The 14498-nt window shown below is 32.0% G+C and overlaps 1 protein-coding gene across 8 annotated transcripts in view; it reads left to right on the forward strand.

Annotated features, from left to right (window-relative positions):
- The window catches only part of MCTP1 (multiple C2 and transmembrane domain containing 1), a gene marked incomplete at its 5' end in the record, with an annotated part of 531499 nt that overhangs the window by 315814 nt on the left and 201187 nt on the right, over positions 1-14498 (forward strand). For 3 of the 8 annotated variants that reach the window (XM_081287709.1, XM_081287712.1, XM_081287713.1), the window contains 2 exons: positions 3634-3672; positions 10568-10627. The exons of 2 other annotated variants lie outside the window; for them this stretch is intronic. In XM_081287709.1, the coding sequence (XP_081143835.1) occupies positions 3634-3672; positions 10568-10627 (99 nt within the window). The remainder of the gene's footprint in view (positions 1-3633; positions 3673-10567; positions 10628-14498) is intronic. 3 more of the 8 variants (XM_081287710.1, XM_081287714.1, XM_081287716.1) reach the window with 1 other exon arrangement.

Below are 14498 nucleotides of genomic sequence, written 5' to 3' on the forward strand. Positions count from 1 at the left end.
ATCATAGTAACAATAAACTGCATGTTTATTTTTATGCCTGTGTTTACAAAACTCTGGTAAGTATTTATACATATTAAAATGGAAAAATGGAAGATATGAGTTTAAGACCCTTTAAATCCTATCAAATAAGAAATACCATTAACATTAGGAAAATGTTATTAAAATTAGAAAGAGTAACTGGAAATATAGAGTAGTCAGTAATACAAAGTGCTAAGATTTCTAAATCAGTTATCTTGTGAGTTTTTTATGCACTGATAAATACTGACAATAGGTTCCATGAATAATGCAGTTGGGATGATTTCTTGTGTGGATTGCTACTTCTGGAAATCAGTAAAATTAAAGAATGAATTAAAAAACTTATCAGCCTACTGAGTCTACCAAAGCCTTGACAACTTGCCATGTCTAATGTCAGCAATTTGAGAAGTATGATATGAGTAATAGCAAATGTATTACATAGTTGCCAGTATTAAAATTTTCTCCATTGACTTCTTTTTTTAAAAAATCCCAGATGTGAAACACACACACATGCGCACACACACACACACACACACACACACACACACATACACTTTTTTTAAAATCTCCAGCATTGTGTGTACAAGAACCCAAAACCTTCATGGGGGGCATGCTGATGTGTTGCATGGCACAACTGTCATTTCTGTTTTGATTGCATGTTCTGTTTTCGAACCTGCAAGGGTATGCAGTTCATACATGTGTGTCCTAAATATGGTATTTCTGTCTGATAGAGTGTTTGAGTTCTTTCTGGCTCTTTTTCTAGCAGAGTTCAATCCACAGCTTTCTTCATTGGAGAATTTGTGAAATAAAAGTGAGTTAATTTGTGTTACACACTCTCTTAGATAATGGAGGCATACAAATTGCTTGGCTAAGGCTAAAAAGTTAGAAAATTCAAAGAAACATATGGATTGGTCCTAGTTGACCTTTAATGAATTTTAAAAACATATTTTTACTTTAGTTTAATTTTTTATTTTTCAGAATTATTATCTAGCCAAAATTTGGACTACCTGCAAAATAATTAAATATGTTTTATAAAATGCATAGACTAATAATTCTATAATTTTTGTTTGTATGTTAGCTTTATAATTGCCTAAAAAATATCACCACTACAGAAGATGATAATGGAAAATGAATTGAGATTTGGAATCTTTTAAAAATAGTCATTTCTGCAGCTCTATCAATAGCTATTCTATGCTACTTATTTCTTTTATTTGTTTCAAGGAAGGTTGAGCTGCTAATAATTAAGTTTAATTTTAGATACTGACACTTTCTAAAACAAATTCATATGTTTCTCAGCTGAACCTAAGATCACAGAGCAAAAAAAATTATTTTTCTAGAATTTGCTTCATCTCTTATCTTTAACATTCCCTGATCTTTCTTCTCTAACAGATGTCCCAGATAGCAAAGATAACAGTTTTAATAGTATTCTATTAAACTCATTTCCTTCTTAACATTTCTATTGTTTTTAGTTTTATTGAATCTATCTTTATCCAACTTTCTAAAAAGAAAAGGGAACCTGGGAACTTAATCTATTACTTAGCTGGTAGGATTGACAAAAGTGGCAGAAATTTTGTTATAAAATCTGGAGCCATTGTGAGGATCACTTGACTCTAATAATGTAACTTTAGACACTGAATCAGGAAAATGAATGGTCCTTATAACTGTCAAATCTTTTGTATTTCAACTCAAGGAACTAATTGAATTTTTTTCTTGTATCAGTTTTCCAATTCTGAAAATTAAAGTCACACAACCTGTTCATAAAACCCATTTTGAGAGATAGGAAAAAACACCAGCCTCATATTTTCTTTTACATGTAGAAATTAGTCACATGCAGTACTCTGAGTCAGAGGAGGTAACTTTGCCCAGCAGTATTGAATCAAGTGTTGCCATGAGATTCCATTCTTCCAATATCCCAAACACTTTTTTCATAGCATAGCACTTCTTACAGAATGGAATTGCATAAGATTCTTAGATGCTAGATGATGGTGGTTAAATAATCATGAGTGAAGGGGTTTAATTCTCACTCGATTTAATTTAAAACATTGTCTCTAGAAATTATCATGCAGTCCATTGAAACTGTGCTTTCTGAGAAAGTTGAATATTCATTATCTGACTCTTAATTAGTCAGTTTTTGTGAATATGGAATACATTAGTTAATTCAGTTTCCAAACGCCTTTTGGTGGTGAAGGATGTGGTGATATTGGATGTGGTGACGTGGATGACTCACTTAACATCAACAACAAACATCTAACATATGTCCAAAGGAGATATATATATATCTCCACAACCCCATGATGGAATTTTTTTACTTCAAAATGAATCAGACCTTAGTTCTTAGAAAACACAAAATGTCCCTATAATAGTATTTGATAACACTGCTTTGCAGTTTCCTAGATTCATTTGAAGAACTCATGGGTGAGTATTAGAACCTTAGGAAATCTATTACTCTTCCATGTTTTGGTCAATATTTAACACAGAGTATATGTAGAAAAAATGCCCTACAATGCCATTATCTGCAAACAAAAGATTTTTTCATTATATTTGATAAATTTATGATTTTCTTATTTTCAATCTTAAAACCTCTACATTGTTCCATTATCTTGGTGCAGGGCAATGGTTGCTTTAGTCTTAAATTAAAATCTTGTCTTCGTTTTTTTGTTTTTTGTAATCCATGAATGGTTGCTGAAACAGCCCTCCTTTATAGTGAATTCTGCTGAAGGAGATACAATTCTTAAAAGCACCAGTATACTTCCTTGGTATACAAATACAATAAGCATTTTCTATAAGCTATAATTCTTGCTTCAAATATTCCCTATTCTCTACTTCATCTGCCTCAAAGATAATGATAAAACTAAGACAAAGTAAAGAGGTTAATCAGAAAGGTTAAAAACTTAAGGTTCACTGAGAAGTTTTTAGTATAAAAGAGAAAATAATTTTGAAAGTCTTTGGACTTCATGGTTTACTTGATGCAAGAGACCAATGATCTCAGGCACTCATCACAAATCTCTAGAACTTTGATTAAAACATTTGCCCATGAATACCTCTTAGTATGACACAAACCTAAAGCTTGAAGAGTAGGTTTGGATTGAACAATGAGCAGGAGATGCATGTGTAGCCAGCACAACATGCAGCATTTCCTTAATAGAAAGCATTTTGTAGTCACTGATAACAAAGATTAACCAGATGCAGAGATGATTCTAAACTGTCACCAAAGCCACAGATTTTAATTGTTTGAAGAGAAAAATTATTATATATCTAATAAAGCCAAACACACTTCAACTCCCACCACCAAAAGGAACAGTTGTGAATCATGAGATTCAGTGTATATTTTCAAGTTGATAGCTAAGGAATTTCAAGTTTCCACTCTATTTAAATATATTGTCCCATTTCTTCATTAAAGAATAAAGCAAATGAACTCTTACCAGAAAGACTGCTTGAATGTTAAAGGTTCTGCTCTAGCTATGTATATGTGAATTTTTTTTTGTCTTGTGCAGTTGTTGCTGAAAACTGTTTACTGTTTAAGGAGCTAATAAATGTTATGCTTCCTCTAGAATACAGTGGCTGCCCTATTCTTTGCTAGAGTAAAAAGATAATGAAAATGCTTTATTTCATTTACAGACAATGCTAATGAGGAAGAGTTGGAAAAGATCAAGTAAGGTAATTCTTAGCATGTGATCTTTCAGCTTTTCTTGTTGAGAAGACTATCAGCTGCTTCCCCAAACCCCTCTCATACTTCCTCAAGCTATACCACAGAGTCACATCACTATTCAATTGTTATTTTTTTTCTCCATAAACTTTAAGCAAATCATGCAATGCTTTCCAAATGAACAGAAATCACACCAATAAGAGCATGTGAATCATTCTCCTGTTAAATTCTGATCACTTCTCAGCATCATTCTCAGCATCTGGTCTTTATTAAATGTACAACAGGGTCTAGAAAATCACTCTGCTCCCAGAATGAAATGATGAGGTGAGGGCAGGGACAACTCCAGACAGAAGGAAGATCCACAAAACTTACTGGTTTTGTTCATGAAAAACTGAGTATGAGATTTTTTTTTTCTAAACTCAAAAAAATCACTGTATCATGACTTTGGAGTATATAATGAAAACAATTTTTCTTCATTGTCTTTCTCACTTCAAGAAATACATGGATCTTGGGAGTGAGGGGAATTTATATTTCTTGCCAGGTACTAAAAACTCTGGCTCTCTCCTTAAAACTTGTCAGACACATAAGATATATACTGAACTTTTAATTTATTCAGTGGTGGTACCACTCTTGGTCATAGATAAATATAAAGATTAAACTGAATGTTTAAATAAATATATCTTCCAACAAGTCAAACAGATTTCATTTATAAAAACTGCACAAATTTCTACTTAAAATGTTAGTATTCCTTTTTAAATAATGACTAATTTTTTTAGACCCTGGAACATGACAATCTTTTTTCTTCCATTCTGATTGAATCATCCTACTACTTACATTTTTCTTTAATTTTGTCATTTTTATTTTGTTGTGAATTAAGAAAATACTTTTGTTAATTTTTAATATTTGTGGTAATGGATTAATCTGTTTCAACAAGTGTTTCTTAAGTATAATTTCTCTCCAATTCTTATAGCATTGATGAACAAAAGATAAGTCACAAAAAGGTCAGGTCCCCAAAAGTGCTTTTTAAGGAAGTTGCTGAGTATTTCTGATTTGGCATTCACTGTGTTTTTATTAAACAAAATAAAGTTTCAAGAAATTTTAAAGAAATTTTTGTACTGTTCACATTTGTTACTTTTTCTTTGTAATTATATTTTAAAATAGTATTATATTAATAGTATATGTACTTTTAAATGCATATAATTTGACTTTGTTATTCTATATCTCTGATGATACATTTGTATAGAACCCAAAACAATCCATTAATAATATAGTCATATTTCTTCTTCCAGATGAATTTAACATGTAATCCTGGAAAAGGGTTTGACCTAGTATTTAGTATCAACTACTGGGAATTATTCTGATTGATTTTAATATAAAAAAGAATAGAAACGTGGCTGGGGTTGTAGCTCAGTGGCAGAGTGTTTGCCTAGCACTTGTGAGGCACTGGATTTGATCCTTAGCACCTCATAAGTATATAAAAAACAAAACAAAGGAATTCTGTCAATTTACAACTACAAATTTTTTTTAAAAGAATAGAAACATTCTTTTTTAAAAAATACATTTATTTTGTGTTTAAATTTAACCTTCAGGAAAAATAAACATATTTTCTTTCAGTCTACAGGAAGATTTAAAATGTATAGTAAACATCTACTTACCATTATTTTTATATCTAAACTTGGAGTTTTTATTGTTAATAATCCATTTGTACTTTCAAAATGGTATGTTTTTTCAAGCTTGTCACTGAAGATACTGATTCCCTGTGTCTAACCCAACACTCATTTGAGTATTTGGCAGTTTATATTTAGTACCTGTGTTAATATTACTTTGGGGGTTAGTCTAAAGGATTTTCAATTTGATAAAATTTAATGGGGATATTGAATGCTGAATGAGTTAAAATCAGTTTGCTCATTTCATTTTCTTTTTCTATGAGAACACAAGGAACACTTGCTAACTCACTCATTCAACTTTTCACTGTGCCCTAAAACATTTGCCATATTTATCATAATGTTGTAATTAAAAATTCAGGCAAAATTTGACATTCAACTACTACCTCTACTTCCTCGTTCACCATCCTTCACACAGACTACCAATTTGGAACTGCTCCCTGAGTCCTGCAGTGAGTTATGCTTCCTGGGAAACTGAGGGAAAAGTGACTAGACTGAAGTTTTATAAATGTTACTGTTACTTTTTATAGAAATGGACCTCTTCTCTAATTATTTCAACATTCCCCTTGAAGAGTCTCGTCTTATAATTTTTTTCTCTTTTAGTTTTGGAATTTTTTTTTCATTACATTTAAATACAGGTATTTATGCTTGATATAACTGTGTTCAAAATCAAAGGTGAATTTTTTATATAAACTTAAATCATGTTCTTCTTTGGAATCCTGATTTACAGGAATGAGGTCTCCTGTATTTTGATGCAGGACTTTGAAATGTAGCCTGACTTTGAGCATCATTGAAGGATATAAAATCTGAGAATTAGAGATTTTGTAGCAAAGACTTAAATTCAGCCAGGAAGAGTTGCTTCAGATTGTCTATAGCATTTTGACTGGGTACTTTCAGAAAAACATAATTATAGAGGGAGAAAGCTAATTTGATGTTACTTTTAATATGCAACTCTTAGAATTTCCCATTACTTACATGTCTTCTTGTCATTTTCATCATCCTGAGTTTGGGTGATGAGATTTCTTTTTGCATTTTATTTATCTCACTTCTGCCAATAATATATTCTTTTAATGGAAATTTTATTATTTATGGCATTCACATAATGGGGTTTGTATTTACTATTGAAATCATTAGAGGAGTAGCCAGCTTAAAGAGAGAGAAATTATAATTGCTATTCAGGACTAATTTATTTGGAGTAAATGTGTTATCACCTAAAAACAAGTGGTGGGGGGAAGCTCCTACACCTTCGAAGAGCAAGAATATGTGAAATATGTGCTGTATTTGAATGCTATGCAAATCAGTAAACAGTTATGAATTCCATAAGGTCTCCTCCTCTGGGAAAGGTAGCATCCTTTGAAACAGTCTGGTTTTCCCCAGGTACACTTTCCATCATGCACATTTTAAATTGTGCCTCACACTCAACTGTAACAGAAGAATGTTATTTTAAGAATAAAGGAATCAATTTATCCCTAAACTTGGGCAACTAGATAATTATCCTGGTCAAAGAGTTACACTTATGTGACAAACTGCATTTTGGCATATAAATGCAATACTTTATTCTTTAGAAGAAGCTTACCGTTGATAATTTATTCTAAGGTTAAATTATTCATCAAGAAAGTTTCATGAGCTCAAAAGAGAAGATTTACGTGTATTTTGTGAATAAATTTTGTAAGATCAAGCCAAAATGGAAAAAATAATGAAATAATTGGCTCTATCAGACACCAAGCAGTTATGATTTTATACCATGTATGTATGTCTGTGTTTCAATTCAGAAGAATGAGTGTGTCCATGGATTCCGGTGATATAATAATTTATGTATTTCAACAAATTGCTTAAATTATCTGAGAAATACTATAGTGATAATATAAAGATATACATGTTCCATTCATGACCTTAGTAATAATTTATAATTTTCTTTAAGAAAAAGTTCATCCTCTGGAAAATATAATAAAGACTGCTATGATGATCTCATTACCATATCTACTGTTACTTAATGGTTTCTTTCTTTTTTTAATACATCTTTTTATAACGACTTTATTATAATCACTTAGCATAACTTAAATGAACTATAAAACATTTTGTGCATTGGTTGAATGAAGTAATCTTTAACAAGCCTTTTTAGCAAATATATATTTTAATTTGAGCTAGAGACCACTCAACTTTAAGTTGCAGGGTGTAGTTAAACCTGACACTTTGGGTAACTCATTAGAAATGCAGTGGAAACTCATAAGTGCTTTAATTTAAGTGAGGGGAAAAAACAGATTAACACATTTTTAACTATCTCACACAGTCAGATATACTGGGGAAAAAAAAAGGTATCATTTAATAATTACCAGGTCCTTCCTACAAAGAGTTCAGATCCTGACAAAGAGGTGATTTTTTTTAAATCTGCAAAAAATTAACAGTTTATTGGTAACATACCTTCTCAACCAGGAGTGACCAAAATGGTTTTCTTTGGTGCATCATTTCAAATTATTATGCATATATCTTTGAAAAAGTGATATATGGTTATTTGTTTTTGAGGGAAGCATAACATTTTATTTAAAATTTTTTGCTTTGCCATTATTTTTACTTCCAAATCTGTATTATTTGGAAATACTGTAAATTCATTCTGTAATTAAGACTTCTGAGAATCCAATCCAACAAATGGTGAAGAGCAATGAGCAATTATGATGAAGGAGAATATTTTGACCCTAGTTAACCAAACTCCTTTAATTTGTAGTATGTTTATTTAAAACAAGTATTATTGTAATGCCAGTAAACATTTAATTATCCCACAAAATACATGGAGCCATAATTAAAATTTATGTTGTGATGACTTTTTTTTTTTTGCTGTTTTGACAATACTTCCCCAGAGGCATAAAATTACATTTTTAAGTATTATGATTCATAACTACAGGGATTTGTTATAATGATGGCATTATATTTATTTGACCACTTCTGTTGAATTTTTAAAATATTGTGGGTCCAAAATGAGTTGGCACAAAGTGAAAGGACAAAATATAATCTCAAGAAGAGGATGGATTCTACCACAACCGCGATCTAGGTCTATCTTGGTGTTCAATGTGGGATTGCAGAGGAGCTGTCACATTATAGGAGTGTAACCAAGTTTCCCAGGGTCATTCTTCCCAGGCTGATAAAAGGGGGAGAACTAATGTAACTGAGCTCCAGATAATGGAACTAAGAGCAAGTTCTCAGATTTACATGGCCTTTTAATTTAAGAAGAAAGATGATTGATAGATTAAGTTGAATTCAACTAAGAGGAGATTTATGAATTTTAATGTACTTTGAATCCCAGTGAAAATTATTCATAATTTTGTTAGGAGCCTGCTACCAAAACCTTGGCTGACATAACTGTTGATAGGGCTTAGTTGATATCATAAGCCATTCTTATTGATAGTATGGAAGCATCCAGCAGCCATGGTTTTGATGAACAGTGATTCCAGTCTGACCAGGAAAGTTTATGTAAATAATTTACTCAGGTACTTATTATTTTTTAATCTCTTGAATGCCAAATTATTTTTTAATTTATTTTTTAGCTATATGTGGACACAATATACTTGTTTCATTTTTATGTGGTGCTGAGGATCAAACCCAGTCCCTCATGTGTGCTAGGCAAGCACTCTACTACTGAGCCACAGTCCCAGCCCACCAAATGATTTTTATCAAAAGGAATTGTGCTCATATAAAAGCACACTCATATAAGCAGGAAGGCTTGCTGACTAGATTCTTATACTTGAATTCCAAGGGTTATAGTTTCAAATCTATTATGATTGTCTTGAATTTTGAAGAATGAGTGACTTACAGTACTATGTGATATGTTTAAAGGCCTGTACACATTAAGGCTAATTTGATTCTGCAATAACTTTCCTATGTGCATTTATGAAAATACTCCAGTGACTCTCACCATCGTGAATATCCACAAGAAATTAATTTTTTAAAAAAAACTATGGATAAATGGCAGAAAGAACAATAGAAGAAAGAGAGCAAGGAGTAGGGAGAAGGAAGGGGAAGAAGAAGTAGTGGGGACTGAATTACAACTAGATATATTCCATTTATTTTTTTTTTTTAAATGAAAGGTCTCACTAAATTGATGAGGCTGGCCTCAAACTTGCCTTCCTCCTGAAGGATCCTCCAAAGTAGCTGGGATTACAGGTGTGTGCCACCTTGCCTGGCCAAAGTATCACTTTTAACATAACTTTATTGACTAATCCTTGTTCTATCTAATACATATTCTGAAGAGATTTCTGTGATTTATTTTTATGTACAACTGGAAAATAGTATCTCATTAATTTGTTAGGGTTGGGAAAACTATCCTTTAGTTTAATTTCCTTGAGAGTAAAAATGTTATTTTTTAGATTTTTAAATTCAAAATATAGTTAATTTTTAGATCTATGGAGGCAAAAAAAAATAGATCTAAATAAGATACTACCAGTGGATCTTATTCTTCTAATAAATTAAAAACCTCAGTACAAGCACTCTAACAATTCATTATTTGGAATATTTTCAGGAATTTTCCTTTATCAATTTGATATCTATATTTTTGTTCTCTTTTGATGTCACTTTATAATTTTAGAACTTTTAAAATGGCAATTTTCCTCACTTATTTGTTTCTTGTCTTGATAAAGATGGAAGTGTAACTGAATATGTATCCTTACAGTTTAGCCCAAGTCTTTTCTGGAATTCATGAATGGTTTGTGCAGTTTTCCTTGCTCTCTGTGTTTAAGTCGGCACTTTTGTTTAGGGTGCATTATCATAATGCCAGGTGTTTTGTTGTCATTATCATTAGAAACTAGTAAAAGGAGAGCCATGGTTGGTCTGTTGAAAATTTCATACCCATGCAGAGCAAACATGGTGCCAGAAGCCACAAGAAAAAAAAATAGAATAATAATTGTCCATCAACAACTAAAAAAAAATCTTTAAAAAATATCCTTAAACAATTTTACTTTTTATGATGAGACTCAAAGATATATTAATAAAAAATTAATAATAAAAAGGTAAGTGGACTTGATTCAAACTACAGAAACAATCCTCTCAACTTTATTACCACTGATGTCAGAGATGAATAGGATAAAAACTTTGATTTATTCACAAGAGAAAGAAACTTGGTTTCTACTATCCAATGGATCTCCAAGATATATAGATTTTGTTTTTAATTTTTATTTGATTTTATTTGTTTTGATTTTGAATACTAATTAAATATTCTAAAAAAACATTTGGCTAAATATTTGTTTGTTTTTAGGAACTCTCAGAAAATGAAGTGGTTGGATCTTATTTCTCTGTGAAGTCTTTCTTTTGGAGGGTAATGTCTAAATCCTTTATATTAACATTCTTGATTTTTGTTCTACATAGAAATTTTGAAACTTGAGTGTGAATTAAGAAATTCACTTTTTAAAATAGGCTTCCAGACAGGTGTATTCATTTGCCTTCTTTATTAAATTTTATTCTAAGTCCTCTAGATAGCCAACTCTTTTATTTCTTCATTTGAAAAAAAAAACATTAAGAACTTCATGTATTTGAAAACTTATATCTTTGAAGTTAGTTCCTTGTGAGACAAAGGCTGTTCCAAAGAGCTGGAACCCCAGGGGCCTTCCACCTTGGAGATTATTTTCTGCTTCATTTCTGTTCAAAAAAAATTTACTTGTGTTACATTGATCTTATATAACATATACACTTGATCTGTACAAGATAATCAGTGCCCTTTCTTTGAGGAAAAAAAAACCTCTGTGATTTAGAAAAACATTAACTCTGATTTTGATTGAAACAAAAAAAGGTGAAATTTCTACCAAATTAATTTTAAATGCCATTGCAATTTAATTTACTCTTCAATTATTAAAGTCTTATGAGCTTTGTCATCCATTTTTTTTCTCTGCTATTATTTCTGCATCATACGCAGCATGATTTACTATTAATACACTTAATTTAACTTTGCCTTTAAGAGTGTCTCTCTTTCTTTGAAAATTCACACTTGGTACATGATTATATAGCAATAGTCACTACCATGGAAATGCTATAATCTTAGGGCTTTGCTATTTTCCTTTCTTGGCTCTCAAACTGCTCATGATTGAAAATAACCTTTTTCCTTAGAATTTTAAGATATGGTGCAGTGTTTCTTAAGCAGTCTGTCAGGTTCCAGATTAAGCTATGTACTGATCATTGAGCAAGTATAAATCAAGTCTTCTCATCCCTGCCTGCTTTAACACTTTTTTGCACTTTTATTACTGCAAGACTATTTCAGTGATTATAGCCTCTTCGTTTGCTTTCAGTTCACTGCCTTTGCTGAAGGTATTCTATACATATGCTGAAATAATCACAGTTCATCTTACATGTTCATGCAATGTCCATGATCACACAAGCTGTTTTTGAGTCATTCTATGACCTGAAATGAAAAATGGCTTTTTGCAAACATTTTTCACTATCTATTAAGTTCCACAAATGTGGTGTGAATTCACATGGAACACTTATTTGAGAGCAGGATTTGAGGGAGTTCTGTGTTCTGTTTGTTCTCTATGCAGCAAACATGCAGACTGGCAATTAGTGTAGATTTGCCACCAGTACCAACTCTGTAATTAATACTTTTTCAAGCCTCCCTTTCAAGTGACTCTTTCAACATCTTCTTCCGACTTTGCTGTTTCTAAATTAGTCTTCCATTTATCAGTGCTTTCCATTTGATTATATTCATCCTTAAATATTAATAACCTTCCCAATTGCTTAAACTGTGTAATTTAAGAATAACAAATATACAGGTTTAAACGATAGCTGTTTTTTGTCCAAGGTATAGCAATAATGCTTTTTCATGGGAAAGCAACAACAAATGAGTGACAAATGAATCGAGTCACAAACAGAATATGTGAGGGTCATTTATTTTACCAGTGAGGAAACAAAGGCCCAGAGAAATGATATCAATATCATCAAGTACTCAGATGGTGTGATCAGAACCAACATGTCTCTTTCTGTGAATGCCACAGAAATAAATGTTTTTGAAGAACTCACAGCAAAAGCATTCCTCTCTTGAGTAGATGAATAGAATTCGTGAGTAGGGAGAGCAGCTCCTCTGTTGAGGAGTTGCTGCGTTCGATGTCCCATTTACAAAATCAGAAAATTATTGGCCACAGCTGGATGAGTGTTATCTCACATATTCACATAAAAAGGCCACTCTGAAAACTTACCTTGTGGCTTTTTACCCAAGCAATATTGGTATTCTGATGAGCTTTTAGTGGGAATGTATATGAAAGGAGGTTTCCCAGGAACACTTTCAGATATGCTAGGAAAAAAAAAAATCTTGCATGAAGAGTGTAGGTGTGTTATGTAAGTTAAATGAGATTTGATTTGAAAGAAAGTTTTATCTGCTTAATTTATAAGTATAAATACATGTGTTCAAGAGATGGCAAATGAGTTATATGGAGTGAAACTAAATCTTAACAAGAAGTCACTTAGCTGGAATGTCAGGGCTACTTGCTACATCTTAATTTTCTTGAGAATAAATTGTATCACTGTGATGATACAGACACATTCTAATTTTTAAAAGCATAACAGTTTAATTCATCAAAATATCATGTCTTAGAACACAAAACATTAAATCATGGATATAACAATTACCATGTTTCTCATGAAACAATAAAAATTATGTGAAATCAAATCGGATTATTCTAAGTCAGAAGTTCATTAATTTAACTTCTCATTAAGGGGAATAACTTAGAATAGTTCTTTCAAATATTTAGCATGCTTATGTTTCTTACTATTTTCCTCCACCGAGCAAACATCTAGACACTGATCACAGAGTTAATTGCATGAATCATCATACAAGAACAATAAATTAAAGAGAAAAGTTAACATTTTTTAAATGGAAGCAGCTGGGATATTTCAAAATAAACACACCTAAAAATGGAGAAGAGGATTATGCCAGGCAAAGAAGATTATATAAAAAATACAGAAAAATGGGAGTTATGTCAGAGCATCAGAGCATATCTTAAGGTCAATCAGAAGTGTTGTTGGAGGAAGACTACAAACTAAGGAGAAGAGTTGTCAACTTTGTAAAACAAAAAACGTGATCCTGAGATCCTGAGCTGTGCTGAACAACTCAATAATCTATGAAATACCTCCCCAAATGGCCTGATAGTATTTCCATTTTTAGACATGAAAATAAGAGTCTCAAAACTATTTGCAACTGGGCATGATGTTGTACACCTGTTATCCCAGCTGCTCTGGAGACTCAAGCAGAAAGATTGCAAGTTTGGCCAGTCTGGGCAACTTAGCAAGACCTTGTCGCTAAATAAAATAATTTAAAAGGTTAAAGTGTAGCTCAGTGGTAGAGCACTTGCCTAGCATGCTTAAGACCCTGGGTGATACATATATATTTTTTAAAAAATTAAATTAAAATATATATATTTTAATTAAAAGTTTCAAAAGAAAATGTCTCTGTATTCAAACCAAAGACTATTATTCCTTTCCCTGTATCATTGGTAGAAATTTGCAGATTATTTTAACAAGCCAAGAAAATTACAATATATATGATGCTATTCTATAAGTATATACTTTGAAGGATACAAGAAATGTTTAAGAAATTTTGTTGATCCACAATTGAAGTTAAAGAGGGTAGTTAGAACACCTCAGGTAAACATAAAGAATTTCCTAGCACCACAAATTGTATAAAGAAGCAATAAAAAATACAACAGAAAATGAGAGGATAAAAATCAAGAGAACTTCTCTGAGGATTACAATGCCAGTGAGTCATCTTCTAAGAAGAAAGGGATTGAAGCTTTATTGTCAGCGGAGACGCTTGGCATTCGTGGCACAAAACACTGGGAGGGCTTCTGCAGAGGCAATCCTGCTTGGAGAGGATGGAGGACTGCAGAACAAATCTAGTTGTTGGACTTCATCATCCAGGTGCAATTCACTGGAGTGAACTCTGTAGGAAAAGGAAAAGATAGGACATGCCCATGCCTGGGATTGAGCCAATAATTGCTCCACACTCTAGTTTCTGCAGCACAAAACAGTCATTCTTGGCTGTCATTATCTCTTTTTTGTAGTGGTGTGTGGATCATTTGATTAAATAAAAGCTTGTGCCATCACTGTGCTAAAAATAGAGAAAAGAGCTGACTCCACACATGCCTTATTGTAAACACACTTTTACTCCAGTTTCAGTGTCTGGGTCTCATTTGGAAGGATTAGTC

Source organism: Spermophilus citellus, assembly GCF_964194105.1.
Source record: "Spermophilus citellus genome assembly, chromosome: 1".
Taxonomy (NCBI): Eukaryota; Metazoa; Chordata; class Mammalia; order Rodentia; family Sciuridae; genus Spermophilus; species Spermophilus citellus.